The sequence below is a fragment of the Ixodes scapularis genome, unplaced genomic scaffold (assembly GCF_016920785.2).
Source record: "Ixodes scapularis isolate PalLabHiFi unplaced genomic scaffold, ASM1692078v2 PGA_scaffold0__279_contigs__length_252992795, whole genome shotgun sequence".
Taxonomy (NCBI): domain Eukaryota; kingdom Metazoa; phylum Arthropoda; class Arachnida; order Ixodida; family Ixodidae; genus Ixodes; species Ixodes scapularis.
Window position 1 is genome coordinate 13,767,167 of NW_024609835.1, and position 18,139 is coordinate 13,785,305.

At 45.3% G+C, this 18,139-nt stretch overlaps 1 protein-coding gene across 1 annotated transcript in view; it reads right to left on the reverse strand.

Moving 5' to 3' along the window:
- The window catches only part of LOC120836271 (insulin-like growth factor-binding protein complex acid labile subunit), a 34,459-nt gene extending 16,994 nt beyond the window's left edge, over nt 1-17,465 (reverse strand). Inside the window, exons 1-2 of the mRNA XM_040218793.1 lie at nt 17,419-17,465; nt 15,867-16,861 (exon numbers count right to left, since the gene is read on the reverse strand). Of these exons, the coding sequence (XP_040074727.1) occupies nt 15,867-16,861; nt 17,419-17,465 (1,042 nt within the window). The remainder of the gene's footprint in view (nt 1-15,866; nt 16,862-17,418) is intronic.
- Nucleotides 17,466-18,139: the final 674 nt, after the last annotated feature.

Sequence of the window (18,139 nt, forward strand, 5' to 3'; positions counted from 1 at the left end):
ATTCAACCTAAGTTCCTCCTAAAAAAGTGCGCCTTTAAAACTAGGCGCGAGCCAGCATGTTTCGTAGGACTGTACTGGGGCTTCCTCTTATTTTTATGTCAGATAATACGGATGATTTTTCACCATCCAAGCAGGAAAGGGCACCAGGAGACACGACAACAAAGGGAGGCGACAAGGGTCACTCTCGAGTGTATAGTGGTTGTCCAAAGTGGAATCGCGACACAAGTTCTTTTTCATTTCGGCTCAACTATCCACATTCCGAACACGTTTCTGCGTCGAGCACGGCGTCCGAGAAAATTGCACCTCGCGGATTCGCTTCAAACCGGGGACAAGGGCGTCCGAGAATGCTGCTAGCGTGACCGAACTCTCTGCGGGTGTTGTCGAAAAAGGAAACAGTGAGGGCTTTTTCCATGATTCGACTACTTTGTTTTTCTTTCAATTGTTATTATCTCGTCTAGAGTTCGATTTTTATCGCGTTAGTACTGCGTTTTGTGGCTCGAGAAAGGTTTACCCACCTGCGGCGAGAACACTGCGTTTAATTGTTTTTTTCGCCTTTTTTTTTTTTTTTTTTGAACTAGAACGTTTTTTTGTTTTTTTTAATTTCTAAGTCCGGTACGAGTTTGGTACGAAGCGCAACACACACTCTCAAATTGTCTACAGGAATCCTGCCCCGCTGTGCACATGGAAGACCTTCCAAGTGTTCATTTAGTCACTCAGACAACACGATGACCGCTCTGTGCCGGTCCAATGGCAATGCTGCTTCTGCTTCAATAACAAGTATGAACGCCGTTTTGTTTTTGCCAATAATTACTGGTGAATTTGACCCAAAATATATCCCAATCATTGACCTTTCTCCAGTGAGCCTCTGCGCATGCGTACACCCTCTCTGCTTTCCCTCGCTTCCCAATATCGCCATTTTCGGAGAGTAGTTTGCCGAAAAATTAACACACTCAGCACCCATCTTCGCGTGTATTTTCGACATTTATATATGAGCATCGGTGGTATGCAGTATAAAACGCGATAAAACCCGATACATCGGCAAAATATACCAATGTTATCTGACGGGTGGATGGAACTTGGGCTGCCCTTCGCTTGTAGTTCGCAGACAACAGTTCAGACGGCGATTGTAACTTGATAAACACATACTGGAGTTCCAAGAGCATAGTAGCGAGCACTCATGCAAAAACTTCGGAGTGCACGCCGGAAATTTACGCATTCTGCACTTCGAGGAACCACTAAAAAAAGAAGAAAAATACCGTAATGGAATTCGCTTCTTGAGTTCACTCCTTTTGGGTGAAGAGCTATAGTTCGCAGACGGTAAAAACCAGGAGAAGTAAACAATGCTGAACGCGTTTGAAACTGACCAATTTAGTAGTAATTTAAAGAATGATCTGCGCTGACCCTCCGTTGGGGAAAGAAACACGCCGCCCAACATTCCGGAATTTAGCAAAGCTCTGTAACCACCTCGGTTCACAGAACCTTAGAGCTTGCATTCGCCGCAAAATCTAATAGACGCAGAAACAAAATAGTTTTCACATGCCACTCCCTACGTCGCACAACGTTTGCTTTTACTCAGACAGACCTTGCATTCCAGTAGCTTCTTTGAAAGGAGCGAGGTTCGGCGACCAGCTGGCCAAAGCAGCGCGAACAACTCATAGCTGCTTACCCCATCCCGTGCAAACTAACAAATGCACAATAGGGGCGTACATGCAGGAACCATGGCTGTTTAAAGTCGCGCTTGCACGCGCTTTTGTCTGTGTGCATTCAGCCTAAAAAAAATTTCGACTCGGCGGCACGAGAACACGCCCATTGTTCTCGAACCGTATGGAGCTGTTTCCGCTGCAAAATAGAGCGAGATGCACCTTCGGGTATTTTCAAAGAAGCGGGTCTCGACACTCTCGGCTTATACAAACGCACCGAGTGCGCTTTCATAAACCACATACAACCCTCCCCCCCCCCCCCCCCCCCCCTTAAAAAAAAAAAAGTAGGAGAGACAGTTGCTCCCTTTATTTCTAATTAGGTTTTTTATGTGCATTGTTTACAACATTTGCCAACGTCTGCTCCATCGAACTTTTTCTGTGACAGGTGTCGCTGATCATCGTAGTGGGGAACAACCTTCCAGAAACCAAAACTCCCTATAAGTGACAGCTTCCCTCGATTTTTCTTAGTTGGAACACAATGCCGTTCGACTTTAGGTTTATCTAGCTCGGTAAAAAGTAGTACAACACTCTATCAATTATGCCCAAAGTCAGTCTCTCCCAAATACAACGTGTATAATTGTTTTCTCTATATTTTGAGCTTACTGTGTAGCAAAGTCAAAAATGTGCTTTTAGCGTCCAGGAAAACTTGGGGTAATGCCGGTCGGTGTGGTAAATCATTAGTAAATCATTTCGATAAATCCGACAACGGTACCCAATGACAATACGCTGCACGGGCAAAGGCCTCGGGGGTGTATGGGGTATTGCTCTTCACGATATCGGAAAAAACCGCTAAAACTACATATTGTCCAACTGTGTTCCTCACTTGTCTCTTGATATTTGCACGTGTTCCGCATAGTTGGCTTCCCTTCATCGTGTGAATGACTTACAGAACACGAAGAGTCACTTGTGCAAAAGATAAAGGCGAGGTTGTGTGTTTCTTTGTTGATTTGCGGAATGTTTAGAAAATAACTACGGAATAAAGTAACAACATCTAAGAGCATATTTTTTTACTCGTTGATTTGTTTCTGCAACTTGCGAGCGGTATACAGTTGCGAATAATATTAAAAGACCCGGCGAGAATGTGGCTCACAACGAGTGCCGCCCTATCTATCAGAAGGTATCCGAACCATTACGTGGCTTCAGCGACTGTTTCGTCGTCACTCCACGCTTGACCAGTTGTCGCTCAATTAATGCTCATTTTGCCGAAAGTAGTGGCCTTTCGTAACAAACATGAAATTAAGCGCGGCTAAATCCACTGATCCGGCGGAGTGGGCGATCACTTTTAAGAAGTTAGATAATACGTTCGCAAGAGAAATGACAATAAGCAGTTTCTGTTTTATTTCACCAAGCGCACCTACTATCGGTGTTGACTCAGGAATGGTTTGCCAACCAAGTGAGGAGTAACTATACAGAAATCGAACAATCTGTTATAAATTCCGTTCTTGTACACAATAGCCTCGATGATAAATCACCCATCTTTTATTCGATAAATGTTCTGAGCCCCGCACTTGCCCGGACTTTTTCGTATCGTCCGCGACTGCACTTACGAAACTTTTTTTGCTGCCTTTTTTGACCTACTAAAAAATCAACCGGAATTAATAACGCTTAGAATGCCTTGAGTACCCGAAACTTGGGCCGAAACGCGCGTGATATCACCCGAGCAGGTGTGAAGTTTAAAATGAGGCAACGGTAAGTAACGGGAAAACATTAAACTATTTTCCACTCAAATAGACAGCCCCAGTAAAAACAGCACGAACAAAATAACTATATAATTACATTGCAAGCATAAGCAATCATCAGTCAACCATTTATATTGTAACGTATGAATCGCAAGAGGCGTGTATAAAACACAAAATAAAAGCATTCTGAAAGTTTCGTGGGCTTCTTTGAAATCATTTATTCCTTTAGATATGGAGCGGGATTGACCGATTGAAAGTGTTTTTATTATAATAATCTCACAAGGATTTTGCCGAATGATCTGTCTTCTTGAGGCGCATGTGCGCGGACAATAAGATTATTTGAAAATGTTAGTTCGAGCGGATATTGACACTACAGAATACTGATCGATTTCTGTATTTTCTAGAAGATAATCACATATAAACAAAATCAATGAGCAGCTGATTATAAAAATAGGGAGAAAAATTTTAATCTTTCAATCTTTCTACACTGCTCGGAATATTTTATTTCCTTTGCCGTCAATTATGGAGACGTAAAATTTAGGGTCTTATGCTTTCTATAAATAGGTTTTTTTTTTTTTTTTACCTCATTAAGTTTGGGTTTTTTTTTTTTTAATTTCGTGCTCGGGTTCCCAACTATGTTAGCAGGTTCCAACTTCGATCGCACCAGGGATTATTACGCTTGAAATTCCCCGGGATACTCCCCGTGATGCTTTTCTTGTGTTTTTGACGACGCATACGTAATTTGGGAAATGGTGATGAATGGCAGTTTTGAATGTGCTAAGAGCAGCGAAGATAGCTTGATATAGTTACACCAAGATATTTGTATTTCGGGCGTTATTTAAATAATCAGTGAAATCCAATGCCCCTTTTTTTTTTTTTTGGTTCTGCAACAAATTAACGGGCTAAGCCTTTGCGCCCTTGAGATGGATATCCTGCGCGCTTGGTGAAATGTTCATGCATAAAAAATAGAAATTAAGTCATATATGGTCAGCTATGGTAGAGATTGCCTTAAACAAATTTCAGCAACCCCGCAAAGCGGCGTGTGGCAATGCTTGGCTGTATTTTTACTGTAGAAAAGGCAACGTTAATTGTAATATTTGGTTGCCCGAGGTGCTTAGGTTGCGTAGGTGAAGCTTTCGTCGTAAAAAGGCGATATTGAAGTCCACTTTAGTGCAGTAAACGGTGAGGTCAACTAATTTGCAGGCATGGAGTGCTTCTGCCTCTGCTTTTTTATTATTATTATTATTATTATTGAATTCCGCTACCTGATCTACGACCACAATTGGTGCACTCGGTGGTGTCGGGGATATCAGCGTATTCCGCAAGTTGAAATTATTAAGAAAAACAGCGGCCGACTGTTCAGTGGAAGGGGTGCTGGAATAACCACATGTTTGCTTGTTTTTCGAAGCTCTGAAGCATAGGACGTCAGCTCTTGCGATGCGCCCATTGCGCGACTCTGATGGCGCATGGCCATTTGCTATATTACCCAAGTATCAAGGAGAATGCAGGGATTGGTGTTCCACGCGCAACACGCGCACGCGTTCCCTGAATAAAAAATTCCAAATAAATAACCAAAATAAATCGTTGAGGAACGCGCGTACAAGATGCCATTTCTTTTAGGTATTTTCTTTGGAAAAGTTACTACTGCTGAGTCCATCACGCGCTGCGCGTGGAACACCAATCCCAGCATTCCCCTTGATGCTTTGGTAATATAGCAATACCTCTATTGTGCTCATTGGCAAATGGCGGCTCGAACAACAAAAGTCTAGCTGTTCCCACATGCAGCGGAGCCCTTGAAGTACAGTGTACTAGAATACTTGGGTAGTGTTGGGACCGGAGCGGCTCGGCAACGGGAGCTCGTGAGGGCGCGAGTATTGACAGTTCGTGGCGGCGCTGTAGTCGAGTTATCCAAAAAAACACGCGCAGCCCGCCTTTTTTTTTTTTTTTTTACTTTGAGCGGTGCACGTGTTGGGTACCACGATTTTATAGACGCTTTCAGGCAGCTGTGCATGGGTGCCGCCATAACCGACCTTCAGTTTTTGTTTCCTCTTACTCCGTTCGCTTCACTTCATCATTGCGACAGCAGGACAGGTTACTGCCACTTTAGGTGCTACAGTGTCCTTCTCCCCAGCCAAGGCCGTTGTGGAGGCTTGTCAAGGCCCGCTTTAGTGGCTCGGCACCTCGGTAAGACAAGAGAAGGTCGGCTATGGCGGCTCAATCTGGCGCGCGCTGAAAGCGTCTATACACTCCGTTTCACCTTATGTTGTACCGCAGCGAAGGCTAGAAGCGCGAGCTCATAGCGTTGGCAGCTACTCTTACCGCACGAGAGCTTGTGCCGCCGAGATGTGCCCTAGAGGAAGGAGCTCGCGCATGTAGCATTTCCTGCGGTACAACACAAGATGAAACAGAGTGTAGGGCACATAAAAAACATCGGTATTTTCAAATCTTTTTTTTTTAATTTTTGCGGTAGGCAAAGGGGTAATGAACGGTTTAATGGGCCATGTTGCAATTGCAGCTTTAAAGGGAGCCATTGTTAAAGGCTAACCAAATTTAGAAAGTTCGCGAACAAACAACGAGCTTTGAGCGAAAGCCACAAGGCGCTCGTTTTTGTTGTGTTTGTCCGTCCCTTCTCGTTTTTTTCTCAAGCTTAGTTATCTCTACCCACCCGCTCGTTCGGTCCTGAGATATTCATCGCTGAACTTTTGCCTTTCTTCGCTTAATTAAAAAACCGCACGCTGAAAGCGCGAATGAGGTTGTGCTGATATTGATGCGTAGAAGTGACGAGGGGACAGAAACAAACACAGTCGTTTCTGTCCCCTATTCACTAACTCGACAGCGTGTCTTTGGCGGACTCGCCGGCGCCACACATCAAGACGACTAGGTCACTATTCTACGTATTATTTTCATAACGCGGTTTTTGAATCAAGCGAAAAAAGGCAAACTTTTACGATAAATTTCGCGAACCTCGCTGCCTTTTCGCGAATTGTCGAAATCGTGTTTGCCTTTAATAATGACTCCTTTTAAAACTGCAATTGCACCATGGCCAATTAAGCCGTTAATAAACAAGTTAACTAACAGATTTTGGTTAATTATTAAACATTGCAACGGTTATTCACCCATTTATTGTCCACCGAGCCCTACAGATATAACGAAAGACGGCATCCACATATCTGCCACACAGTGGCGTCACAAGGGGCGGGGGGGGGGGGGGGGGGGGGGGGGGGGGGGGCGGACCGCCTCGGGTACAGCACTCGAGGGGGGTGCCGCGGCGGGCCACGAGAGCGGGAGGGGGGGGGGGGGGGCAGTCGCGGCGGGATACGCGAGAGCCGGGGGTGGAGGTCGCGGCGGGCTACCGCCCCGGGTGCCGCTGACCCTCGTGACGCCACTGCTGCAACATCCTTTTATTGTAAAATATGTAAAGTTCTGTAAAAAATAAAACAAAAACACCCTGTATGTCTGCGTGAAACAGATACGCCCCCTCTGGAACCATAAGTCTTTCCCTTCGAATACTCAGCTCAGGCGAGACTTACCTGGTTGTCAGGGGGGATCGGTGGCCGAGTGGTCTAGCGCACACCAGCTCGGAGCACGTGAAGCGAGAGCACGCGCTGCAGAACCCAGGGATCCTGGGTTCGAGCCCCACCCCTGCCCGTTTCGATCTGGATCAGCATCGTACCAGTGTGCGGTCGTGTACCACTACTGCGTCATGCACGTTAAATACCCCAGGCTAGCGGTTGTACCGCACTGGCTAAATTTCTAATCTACAGCTGGGAGACTCGTCGCCCCTGTGAGGCAGACCAAGTTCTAGGCTGTATAAACACACACAACCCAAGTTTTACCTGGTTGTCAGAAAGCAGCTGTCGGTTAAATGTATTGTTATGAGCATGTAGGTTTCAGATGGTTTACCCTCAAGAGGATAATGCGCTGCATATTGTAACCATGAATGCGCTGAACATTGTAACCATTATTTCAATGCCGAGCTCTAAACTATTACAACTTTTTCCTTGCCTGATCTACGTGTGCTCATGTTTTCTGCTCAAAATGATGTGAAATAGTTGCTCGTTTTCTTTCAATCTTATAAAGCATCACTTGTTTAGCCCACGTTGTCTCAGTTTTTGGACTTAAGTTCAATGTTAAAACGCGTTATAATAATTGTAACGGCTTATGAGCCATTTCTTACAAGTGAACGTCGGGTGGTAATCGGATGGTCGTGGCAGTCATGAAGAAATAAAAGATCCTCACCCCTTTGCGACCGTCGCTTGGGTGGTTCGTCACATGAATAAACAGAAGAATGAGTGACAAGTGAAGCGAGCTGATTAGGGTCAAGAAAAAGAAGACGGGCAGAAAAGAAGACAGAGAAGTTAACCTGGGGTATTAAAAACATACTAAAACAATCTCGGACTTTAGTATGTGCCGTTTTGTTTCATTATAAAATAACATAGGAAAAAAAATAAAAAAAAACTGCTTCCGAGTTAGACATCCCTTTCAAATATCTAATGTTCGGCCTTTGCGACCAAGGAAATGGGCATTTCATTTAAAATGCTCACCATCCGACACACCGAAAGTCGCAGCTAATTCTACGCTGAAACGACTTGCAATCCGCTTCTTTAAAGTCGCAATTGTTTTTATGTAAAGGAAGGGTAATGTAGCTTGTACCGTCCAATACATTGAAGCATCATGTTGCTAACGATTGTGCCGCAGCGTAATTGATGCCGCGGTACGACCGCTGGCAGGTTATAGCTCTATCAGAAATCCTATGTGCACTCCACCAAAGCGGCACCAAAGATTCATATTTGCGCGCGTGCAGCAGCGCATGCGCACACCTTCTAGATAACGCGCCGGTGTCGACACATGTCGCGATCAATACCACGCGCTTCAGGCGAGCCCCTCCGGGCCCAACACTACCCAAGTATTCTAGTACACTGTACTAGAAGCCCAGCGCTAACCTCGCGCTAAGGGCGTGCTGACGGGAGCGTTCGCCTGCTTTGTATCGCACCGTCGGAACTGTTGCTCGTGGCAGACGATAAGTAGCTGACGACACCTGAGCAGCGCTACATCAGCACCTCACTGCATGTGAGAACCGGCCATAAGAGTCACACCTGTCAAGTTCGGTTAAAAGGGCGAAAGTTAAACCTTCTCTTCCACGCTCACAAAAAAAAAAAAAGTGAATTGAGATTTACAAGTTCCTTTATGTCTCATCATGGTCCAAGGTGAGCATACGACAACATTCTCTTTAAGAGAAATAAATTATAGTAAAAAAAAAAAAATATATATATATATATATATATATATATATATATTTATATATATATTATATATTTTTTACTTGCATCAATGAAAGGTTGGGACCGTTCCCTTGCATTGGATAATAAGTGGTCAAAAGAACAAGAATGTGAGCCTCACAGTTGCATAATCGAACGTGAGCTAGAATGATGAAAATAAACCCTGGAGAAGGGGAACAAGAGGGACAAAGGACAAACATAAATCTGCAAACACAGCTAGGTGACTGGTGAGCGACCGAAAAAATCCTTTGTCCCTCTTGTTCCCCTTCTCCAGGGCTTATTTTCATCATTCTTGTCCAGCTCGCTTGCACCTTCGCATTTAAGTGCATTATAATTATTGTGAGCTAGAAGATATCTTCTAGCTCGCGTGAACTTTGTGAATGTTATCTTTTAAAATAAACATTTGTTGCTGTTTATTGCTTAGCTTCCTTGAGGTCGAAATTACAATACAGTGAATAAATTTCAACAGCGTTTGTGTTATTATTTTATCCATATGAAAGGTATCGGCCATTCAAAGCTTTCGTTTTCCTCACTTTATTGTTTGTTGATATTTTATTTCGTTGTTGTTGCGTTTTCACGAAATATTTATATAAAAATTATTTTTTTTGCGCCGCTCTGCATCTGGGGGGGGGGGGGGGGGGGGGGGGGGGGGGGCTGAGGACCAGGCAAGCTGCCTGTGCAACTTTGTTTCATAGCTCCCGCCGTATCTACATGTATATGTATATACCGGGTGTTTTTGCGAGGACTTTCAAACGTCCCGAAAGATAGGGTGTTTGAAAAAACAGAAACCCTTCGGGAGCAAACTACGAACCATGGCGGACGATTGCAAAGGACATTGTAATTGGCACTATAATTTATTTTTAATTGAAAAAATAAACCGGATGATTCCAGTAAGAAACGTCTCAAGCGTCGTAGAAAACGCTCTATATCGTACAATTTTAGAACAACTAGAAAGAAGGACTGGAGATGCGGGAAGGGACGCTAAATGTATCCCTCGTGCAGCAAGCGCGAGTACGGCCATGCGAAAACTCAAGTGATAGGAACATCATCCGCGTTTCTTCATCGCCGGCCTTGTGACTTCGAAAACTGACTGTTATAGGGATTTTCGATGACGCTCAACAAGTTTCTAACAGGAACCATATATTTATTTTCCCTGATTCAAAAGGTAATTATTTCACTTTAGGTAATTATTTAGATTATTGGTATGTTTCTTTTCTTTCAATGCTTTGGATCCGTTAAAACTGGCAGTTTGCTCCCGAAAATAATTTCTCTTTTCTCAACCACACGATTTTCAAGAATATTTGTAAATCTTCGCAGAAGCAACTGTTATATGTGGTGAATAGGGTTATTACTATGATTATTATTATTATTCTGTTTGCTGTACAATACACGATCCTTAATACCTAGTTCGACAAAAAAAAAGAATAGCTCAAGCATTAGTATACGGAATTTTGCGGTATGGTATAACAATTTTTGGACATAGCTCTGAAGTCTGGTACAAAAAATTAGACACAATTTTAAAAGGCATTTTTAGAAGCATTGTCTATGGACCAGCGTTGCAAACCGAAGAGGAAAAACTCGCCAACTTAGGTTTGCCCTTCTTCAGGGCTTTTTTGGTTCAGACTGTAGTCCTCAAGTACTTTTGGAACGATATATATGATACCCCATGTGGCTACTAGATCACTTAGACACACAGAACGATTTAAGGTACCTTTTGTCACAACAAAATATGGGAAGAAGGTTCGGGCCTTCTATGTACCAGCGATTTTCAACAGCCTACCAGACGACGTTTATGATGCGGACTCCCTGAAGAAACTAAAACGAGCACTTCAAGATCTCAGCAAAACATCATGAATTTGTGTGTCTGTGTGTGCGTGACCCTGTGTGTGTTTTGCGTGAACGCTAACAAACGTGATCTTTTTCTCTCTTTTCTTTCTTTAATTATCATCGTCAGTACCATAGCGTGGTAACAGTGCTTGAGTCGGGAACTACAAATCAGAGGGACATTTTGTACTCATGAAGTGAAGGGTGCTGTCCCACAAGTCATTCAACTGGCTTTGACAGACCCGTATTTCTACCAAGTATGATACATGCAAAAAAATAAACATTATTATTATTATTATTATTGTATAAGAAATAGATCCGAGCGTTAGCTAAAGAAAAAAAAAGAGATTTCTATATATTTTTTATTTAGACCTATCTATCTCATTGCGCTATAGCATAAGTTAGCATTACACAGATACACCGACAATACAACAAACGATAAAAAATCGAAACGATATCAAATTAGATAAAAGTACCCCTCCGTCCCCCCTTTCTCCCTCACACACAAACACACACACAAATAAAAAAAAAATAAAACAGATAGATAATCGACAGGCCCTGAAAAGGAAGAACTGTGATTGGTGCTCCGAGGTCATCGCGAGGCGGCATACGGGCACGAGCTCCTGAGTACGTGCGTCTCGATAAACAAGACCTTCTGCGAGATGAAACCCATGACGGCAAGGAAGAGCGAGGCGGACCCGTCCAAGCAAAAGACGGACCACTCCGGTCGTGACATAAACAATCAGCACTGAGCATAATCGGCGCCCCTTTTTCTTTTTGTTTCTCGCCTGCAGCTATCTACGATTGAGGCCACTTACAGGGGTTAGCACGTCGGTTATAGTCACTCCAGTTATTGTCTCGGTCGCCGAGGCACACGTCCCTCGCGATTGGTGATGTCTCCCAAAGGTTAGCACGAACGTCTTCACTTCAATATTCCGTTTTTTTCGTGACGTGACAGAGCCGATATTTCTAGAGAGATTGTGACCCTGGCCATGTGTGAAATAAATACTGCCATTGTATTTCAATCTATTGATTATTCCGTCATAATATATGCAGAAATGCGTTTTACCAGAAACGCAGATAACATATACACCAGCTTCAGCCTTCCAGGCACGCGATGCTGTGTCAGGGGTCACCACGTTCTCGTTTTGGACCGTTTACTTCTTGTTTTCGAAGCTTTCGCGGCTGGCGAAGTCTTCTCGAAGCATCTCCAAGTTCACTCTGCCTCTGTTTTTTTTGTTTTTTTTTTCTTTAAGGCGAAAGCCTTATATGTCCCATTACACGAAAAGGTGGCGTCGGCGTTTTGCCCGAAAGATGGACATGAAAATACGTCATTAAGCACGTGCCGCTCAAGATAAGGCGGACCTGCCTCAGAAATGAAACAGAAAGAAAAGCACAGCAACGCAAATGCTTAGCCACGGAAGCCGTAAAGCCGGCGGGGGCGGCGCTGCTCAGGGTCAAAGTGGAGACGCCTCACAAATAAAATACAAGGAAAAACACAGCAACGCAGATGCCCCGTCACAGAAGCCACGAAGAGGGCGAAGCGCCTCGCCTGCGCAATGGGGGTGCGTGATATCACAGTCGGAGCGCCGTCTGCAAAAGGTGCATGCCCTTGAGACTTTACATGTGCTCGTTGCGTGCTTCCTGTGGTGGACTGTAATGCGACCGCGCGGGACTATAATGCTTTCGCATTCCTACACGTAAGCAGTCTCAAGTGTCCTCCGGTGTAATTTTCATCGCAGTTGCGTCGTGCGGCCGGCGAAGATCGCGGCGCAGGTGTTTGGCAGCCGGCCAACGCTCTTCGACCGTAACACGTGCTTCACATTTTAAGGAGAAACCAGAGTCATCTTCGGTGGAAGTTTTGTATTAAAAAAATTCAGCCTGGTTACCTGCAGTTGAAAAAAAAGTGTATGTGGGTGAAGTCGCATTATTGTTGTGACGGCACAGTTTCAAGCGTCAATATTCCTGATAATCGAATGATAGAATGGCACTGCTTTACACGTGGTTATAGTGTGACTCACGCTCATTACGCACGAAAGAGTTCTGAATTAGCGATTGTAAACGTGCTCTTCTGCACTGTTGCATGCTGATTTCTGCGATATCATCGAGCAAAATGCCTGTCTGCAGGGAGATGCCGAAAGTGGCCTCTCAGTCGTTGCGTGTTGCTTATTCACAACAAGCGCCTCGCAAAACTGGCGTTCTATACTTTCTTTTAGTATAAGACAAATGGCCAAAGCTACTTCCCTAGCGAGCGAATTAGAGCGCAGGAACGAGGCACGTGACGATCTTGCGTCAGCTACCCAGGCTCCCGTGGGAAACTGTAACATGCTTCGCTCTGTTCCTGTGATTGGCACACACTGACTTAGTGTTCCCCCCTCGAGTCATGTTTCATTAATATAGGTTGTCGAGAGCAGTTATAACGAAGTTAACGGGAATAGGAAGTCACTTCGCTATATCCGCTATTTCGTTATAGCCGACTTCGTTATAACCGGTCTCGACTACCTTTGTTCCCAAAACGTCATTCATAATATGCGTCGTCCTTAATAACCAGACAAAAAAATCCATGCATTTACCCAGTTTGTTCCCGAGAAATATGTCAATGTACGGAGGGAAAATGAGGGAGTGGAAATTATTAAAGCACGCGAAGCCGCGAGAGCGCGGAGCTCTGGTTAAACGATTAGGGGGTAGACACAAAGCCAGCTGCCTTTGTCTCTACTCAGTCTTTGAATGCACTCGAGGTTGAGACAAGGGCAGCTAGATTTACATGTACTCACTAATCATTCCAACCGGAGCTCAGCTTTCCCGGCCACCGCGCGCTCGCATCATCTCCTCTCCCTCAGTCTTTCCCGCATAACTGGCTCTCTACGCTATCAAAGTTCATATTTACGAGACTCGAATTACCACGTCATAATGAGGCGGATGTACTCACGATTACAGAGAACTAATGAGGTTTTTCTTAATTTCACGGGTTTCTAAACAACTACCGCGGTACGGGCCCCTGCAAATTGAAATTGCAAATCCCCGGGCTGGACAATGGCACTCGGATAAAGTCACCTTTTGTTTTTGCGGACAGTAGCGCGTAGCAATAACAAGCTGCTATACTCTATGGGCTACACAGAATACGAACGAAACTCCGCTCCGCGAGGAGGAAGCTGGGGTACCGTTGTTCGACTACTCCGTCACAGGAGCTCTCCCCGAGGGAGGCCAGTGGGAGGGCTCCGACGACGCCTTCCGAGTTTGGTTGAAAGACCCGAGAGATTTCGGGGAGGGGCCCGCAAGGTCGGACCGATCAGGCCCCGAAAGAACGCCGCCAAATCTCACTTGAAATCGTTCGGGCTCAATGAGCGAACCCCGGAGGCCCGTTTGCTCAGCTCGAAGCGAGACAGAGGCTCACGAATACAATGACCCGCTGAGTGATTGTATTCAGAGCCTCGTGCGATGCGAGGCCCGGCTTTCCGTGGCAAGTTCGTGCGCTTAGCCTTAGAACTTGAATCATATATTCATACACGTGCAACTTCAAACAAAAAACTAAGATAGTAAAAAGAAATGGCAGTGACTTTTATCTCTAAAGTAAGATAATGAGTGAAATGCAGCTTTTAAGCAGCGATAGCGTAAATTTGTTTAAAGTACATTTGACAGACGTTTCGAGGAGTGAAAAAGAACCTTTATCTTTATCAGGTTCCTTGCTAAATTTAGCGAGGAAACTGACGGTGCACAGGTCATGTGCAGCGTTGTAGGCCTTATAAAAAAAGTAACGAAATACGTTACTCGCTCCTTGCAAATAAAAAGAACGCGTTACCGTTACCGTTGAAAAGTAACGTACGTTACTGTAGCGTCACTTTTTTGTATTCATGAATTAACACGTTTTACTCTTTTGACATTACAAATATGCATAAGCGCCATATTTCAACAAGTATAATGTACATCCAGGAAATTAGCGTAATTACCTTATTTTTTATGGTGAAATTATTTCAAGACTTGGGATCAATATGTAACGGGTAACATAACTACATTAGACGTTGGTCGAAATAAATAACGTAAGTACGTTACCCGTTACAGTTTAAAAAGGGAGCGAGTACGTTCCAAGGTTACAGGAAAAAGAACTCGTTATCGCTAGCGCCATTACCTCTAACGCGTTACCGCCAGCACTGGTCATGTGACATCAAATTTCTCGCCTTACCTTCTAGACGGAATTGGTCTATACATGTCATGTGACGCTGGGTCACGTGATGTAAATTTTCCCGCTAGTTTAAGCGGGGAAACTGACGCGCATTGGTCACGTGACATTAATTTCTCTGCCAAATATAGCGGGTATACTGATTTGGTGTATGGGTTCCGGCCGTGACCTCGGTCACATGACTTGAATTTTTCTGCTAGATTTAGCAGGGAAACTGAATTGGGTGCATATGTCTTATGACGTCAGATCACGTGATATCGATGTTTACCCCTAAATTTAGGGGTGAAACTGAATGGGTGCGTAGGTCACATGACGTGAGCATTATCGCTAAATGTAGCCTGGAAACTAAAATGGCGTACACAGTGTTTCTAGAAGCCTCTGAGTGGCAGCCGACGTTTTGATAAGAAACGTAAGACTTTTCTTTCCTTGGCTTATGCGTTGCCTCTGATACTCCTAAGAGTTCCATTTAGGGCTCTTTCTATTGTGATAACCTGGGCCTTGGAATGCACTGTCATGTCACGAGGCCAGTAGCGACCTGGTAGCAAATACTACAGTATATATTTATACAAATGTGACTTTAAATAGAGTTTTCTTTTTAGTGTGGCGTCCAGTGTGCGACTTATCACACCGACCAGCATCGATAACGTTCGTGGATTGTAATCTCGTAGAGCTAGAATTTAGAATCTTTATAGCGACTGGGAAATTGAAATTGTTTGATGCGTTCTAGTAACGAAACACACTTAGAGGGTCTGTGAATCGGGAGCTGATGGCCGGTTATCGGATGACCCTTCTCTCCTAAACAGTATTTTCTGGTTACAGGCGCCACAGGCTCCTTCCTGTCGCGCCTCATCGTCCGACGCGGCTGTCGGCTGCAACGTTTTCTAATTTTTTCTTCTTCTATTTTTGAGGTTTTACGACTTCGTCGTGTTAAACCTCCGGCAAGCCCGACCAAGCTGATGGTTCTAGAGTGGAGAGAATGCTCTTGGTTCACTTTCTATACACTGCGAGACTGACGGGTCGAGAGGAAACAAATCTGTAGTTGAGGTGGAAAACGAATGTGAATTTCACAAATGCAGTTTGTTTGATAAAGAAAGCAGTGCAAATAACCAAAGCGCGGATTCCTGCTTTATGTTTTGTGAACTGCCTCTCCTGAGCTCTAGTTAGCCCAAAGAAAACGTATCTTCACATTTCTTCAGAAGGGGCTCACCAGTGAGGCTCATGCCAAAGGCCTCTGCGCCGATCTTCATCAAGTCCTCGACCGTCCTCCAGGTAAGCGTGAGCAGCCTGTTCTGCGAAAGGTCTACGGTCACCAGATTGGGCGCTCCGACGAACATGTTGGCAGGCAAGACTCGCAGCCGGTTGTGGGACAGGTACAGGACCGTCAGGTGCGCGAGTCCGTCAAAGGCCACGGGATCCACCTCGGAGATCTCGTTGTACTTGAGGTCGAGTTCGGACAGGAGGGGCATGGCGCCGAAGACCCGGGCGTCTAACCGCCGGAGGTTGTTCCTAAACAAGTCCAGACGCTTCACTTGGGAAAGGCCCTCGAACGTGCGCTCGGTCAGGTTAGTCATCGCGTTGTCACTTAGGTCGAGCTCTTTCAGCTTCGAGAGCCCCGTGAAGGCGAGGTCCTCAATGACCTCGATCTGGTTCCGCTCGAGGAACAGGTAGGTCAGCAGGGGAAGGTGGCTGAAGAAGCGCGTCGTTAAACGCTCGAGTTTGTTGTCTCCCAGTTCAAGTTTCCTCAGCCGTGGTAAGTGGGCGATAGAATCCTTCTGGAGCTGCGTGATTCCGTTGGAATCGAGAGAAAGGACGGCGAGCTTGGAGAGGTTGTAGAAAGAGTGACTCTTCAAAGAGCCCAGCTCGGCCTGCGAGCATTTGAGGCGCTGGAGGAGCGGTTTCCGACGCAGGAACACACTGGGCACGAAGTCCAACTTGTACTTCTCCCCGAACGCGGTGAAGGTGACCGCCACGACTGACGGTAGCCTTTCCAAGGACTTGAAGACGGCGTGGTCGGCCGACAGCGTCCTGACCACGAAACACGTCACTTCCGTGCCGCCCCCCATGCCGGGGTCTCGCACCTCGTCGCAGCGACAGGATATTGGCTGGTCTGCGGGCTCGCACACACTGGGGGTCAGCTCTTCTGTGGCTCCCGTCGTCTCATGCGTCTGCGTCAGCAGACCCAAAATGAGGAGTGTCGGAAACCTGTAAAAGCGAACCGGAGTTGCGCCATCTCAGGATTTTCGATTAATGGTTGTAACAAGCGGAGGGATTCGTATCATACGCACACACGTTGAAAATATCTCTACTTACTTCGGCACTGTTAGACCATCCTGAGTGCAAACTGACCCACGATGCATCTAAAACACCGGTCATCAATGTTTCTTTTTATACATTTTAGGCAGTGGTAACGGCGGGCGCGCCATGGCACTCCTGTGGTCATTAAACTCGCAGTTACATAAGAACCTCCTCTTATTTTTCCACCGACGCCAGCCACTGGAGTGTAATACGAATAGCCGTTTTTAATGGTTCGGAGTCTAGACGATTAGGGATACATTTGTGCCTTGTGTGCATCGCGGTACGATACACATGCAGAAGCCTCTGAGAGTGTTCGTTCCTCGACATCACGTGGAAATTAACGGAGGAACTCTCCAAATGTCGAGCAATAAGGAAGAGGTCTATGAAATATAGGCGCAATGAAATACAGAGTTAATGGGGCGGGTTTTGAATTTAGATCCGTTTTTAGAGGTATACGCTCGCACCCTCCATCTGTTACACCTAAACATGGTGCGGGCTGCCAAGAAACCATGCTTTAGCACGACTGTAGTCTCAGCGGCTTAAATGTTTGCCGGGCGGCACTGGGTCGGAAGACCGTCCGCTTGAAAACCCTTTTCACTTGATGGCTCTGCTTGGCATTCCCGGAGAGTCAGAAACATTGCAACTATTCAGCTATATAGTACCAAACGGACACCCATCTTCGGAGTTTCTTCCAGAAAAAGACCGCAATCAGTGTGATGGCCAACTGCACCGAATGTGAAAGCTAACTGGAAAGTCCAGGGCAACAACCGACGTGTTTTATGGTCTATTTTCTCACCGTCTTGCCTAATTAGATGGGAAAACTGCGGCGCAGTTCTGCCGCCTTCGGAGTGTTACGTTCGCTGTGCATGGTCTCGTCCGAAAATAATCGCGGTGATTGTAACCCCACTTCGGCTATTGTCAATTCTATGCCATAAAAAGGTTAGCTTTCCGACGAGATATCATGCTTGAGCCACCGTTCGGTTTGTGTAACATACCAGTGTTCTTTTTTGGACCCGACGGCTTCTGTGGTTGAAGGCTCGCGAAAAGTATTAACCTAATTGGTGCTCAGAGGATTTACCAAGAGACCGTTCGCTGGCAACATTTTTACTAAAATTAAGGTTCAGTTTTCTCACTAAATTATCCGTGTTCGGTGCTTTTCGACGATCTACTCTTCTCAAGATCTCG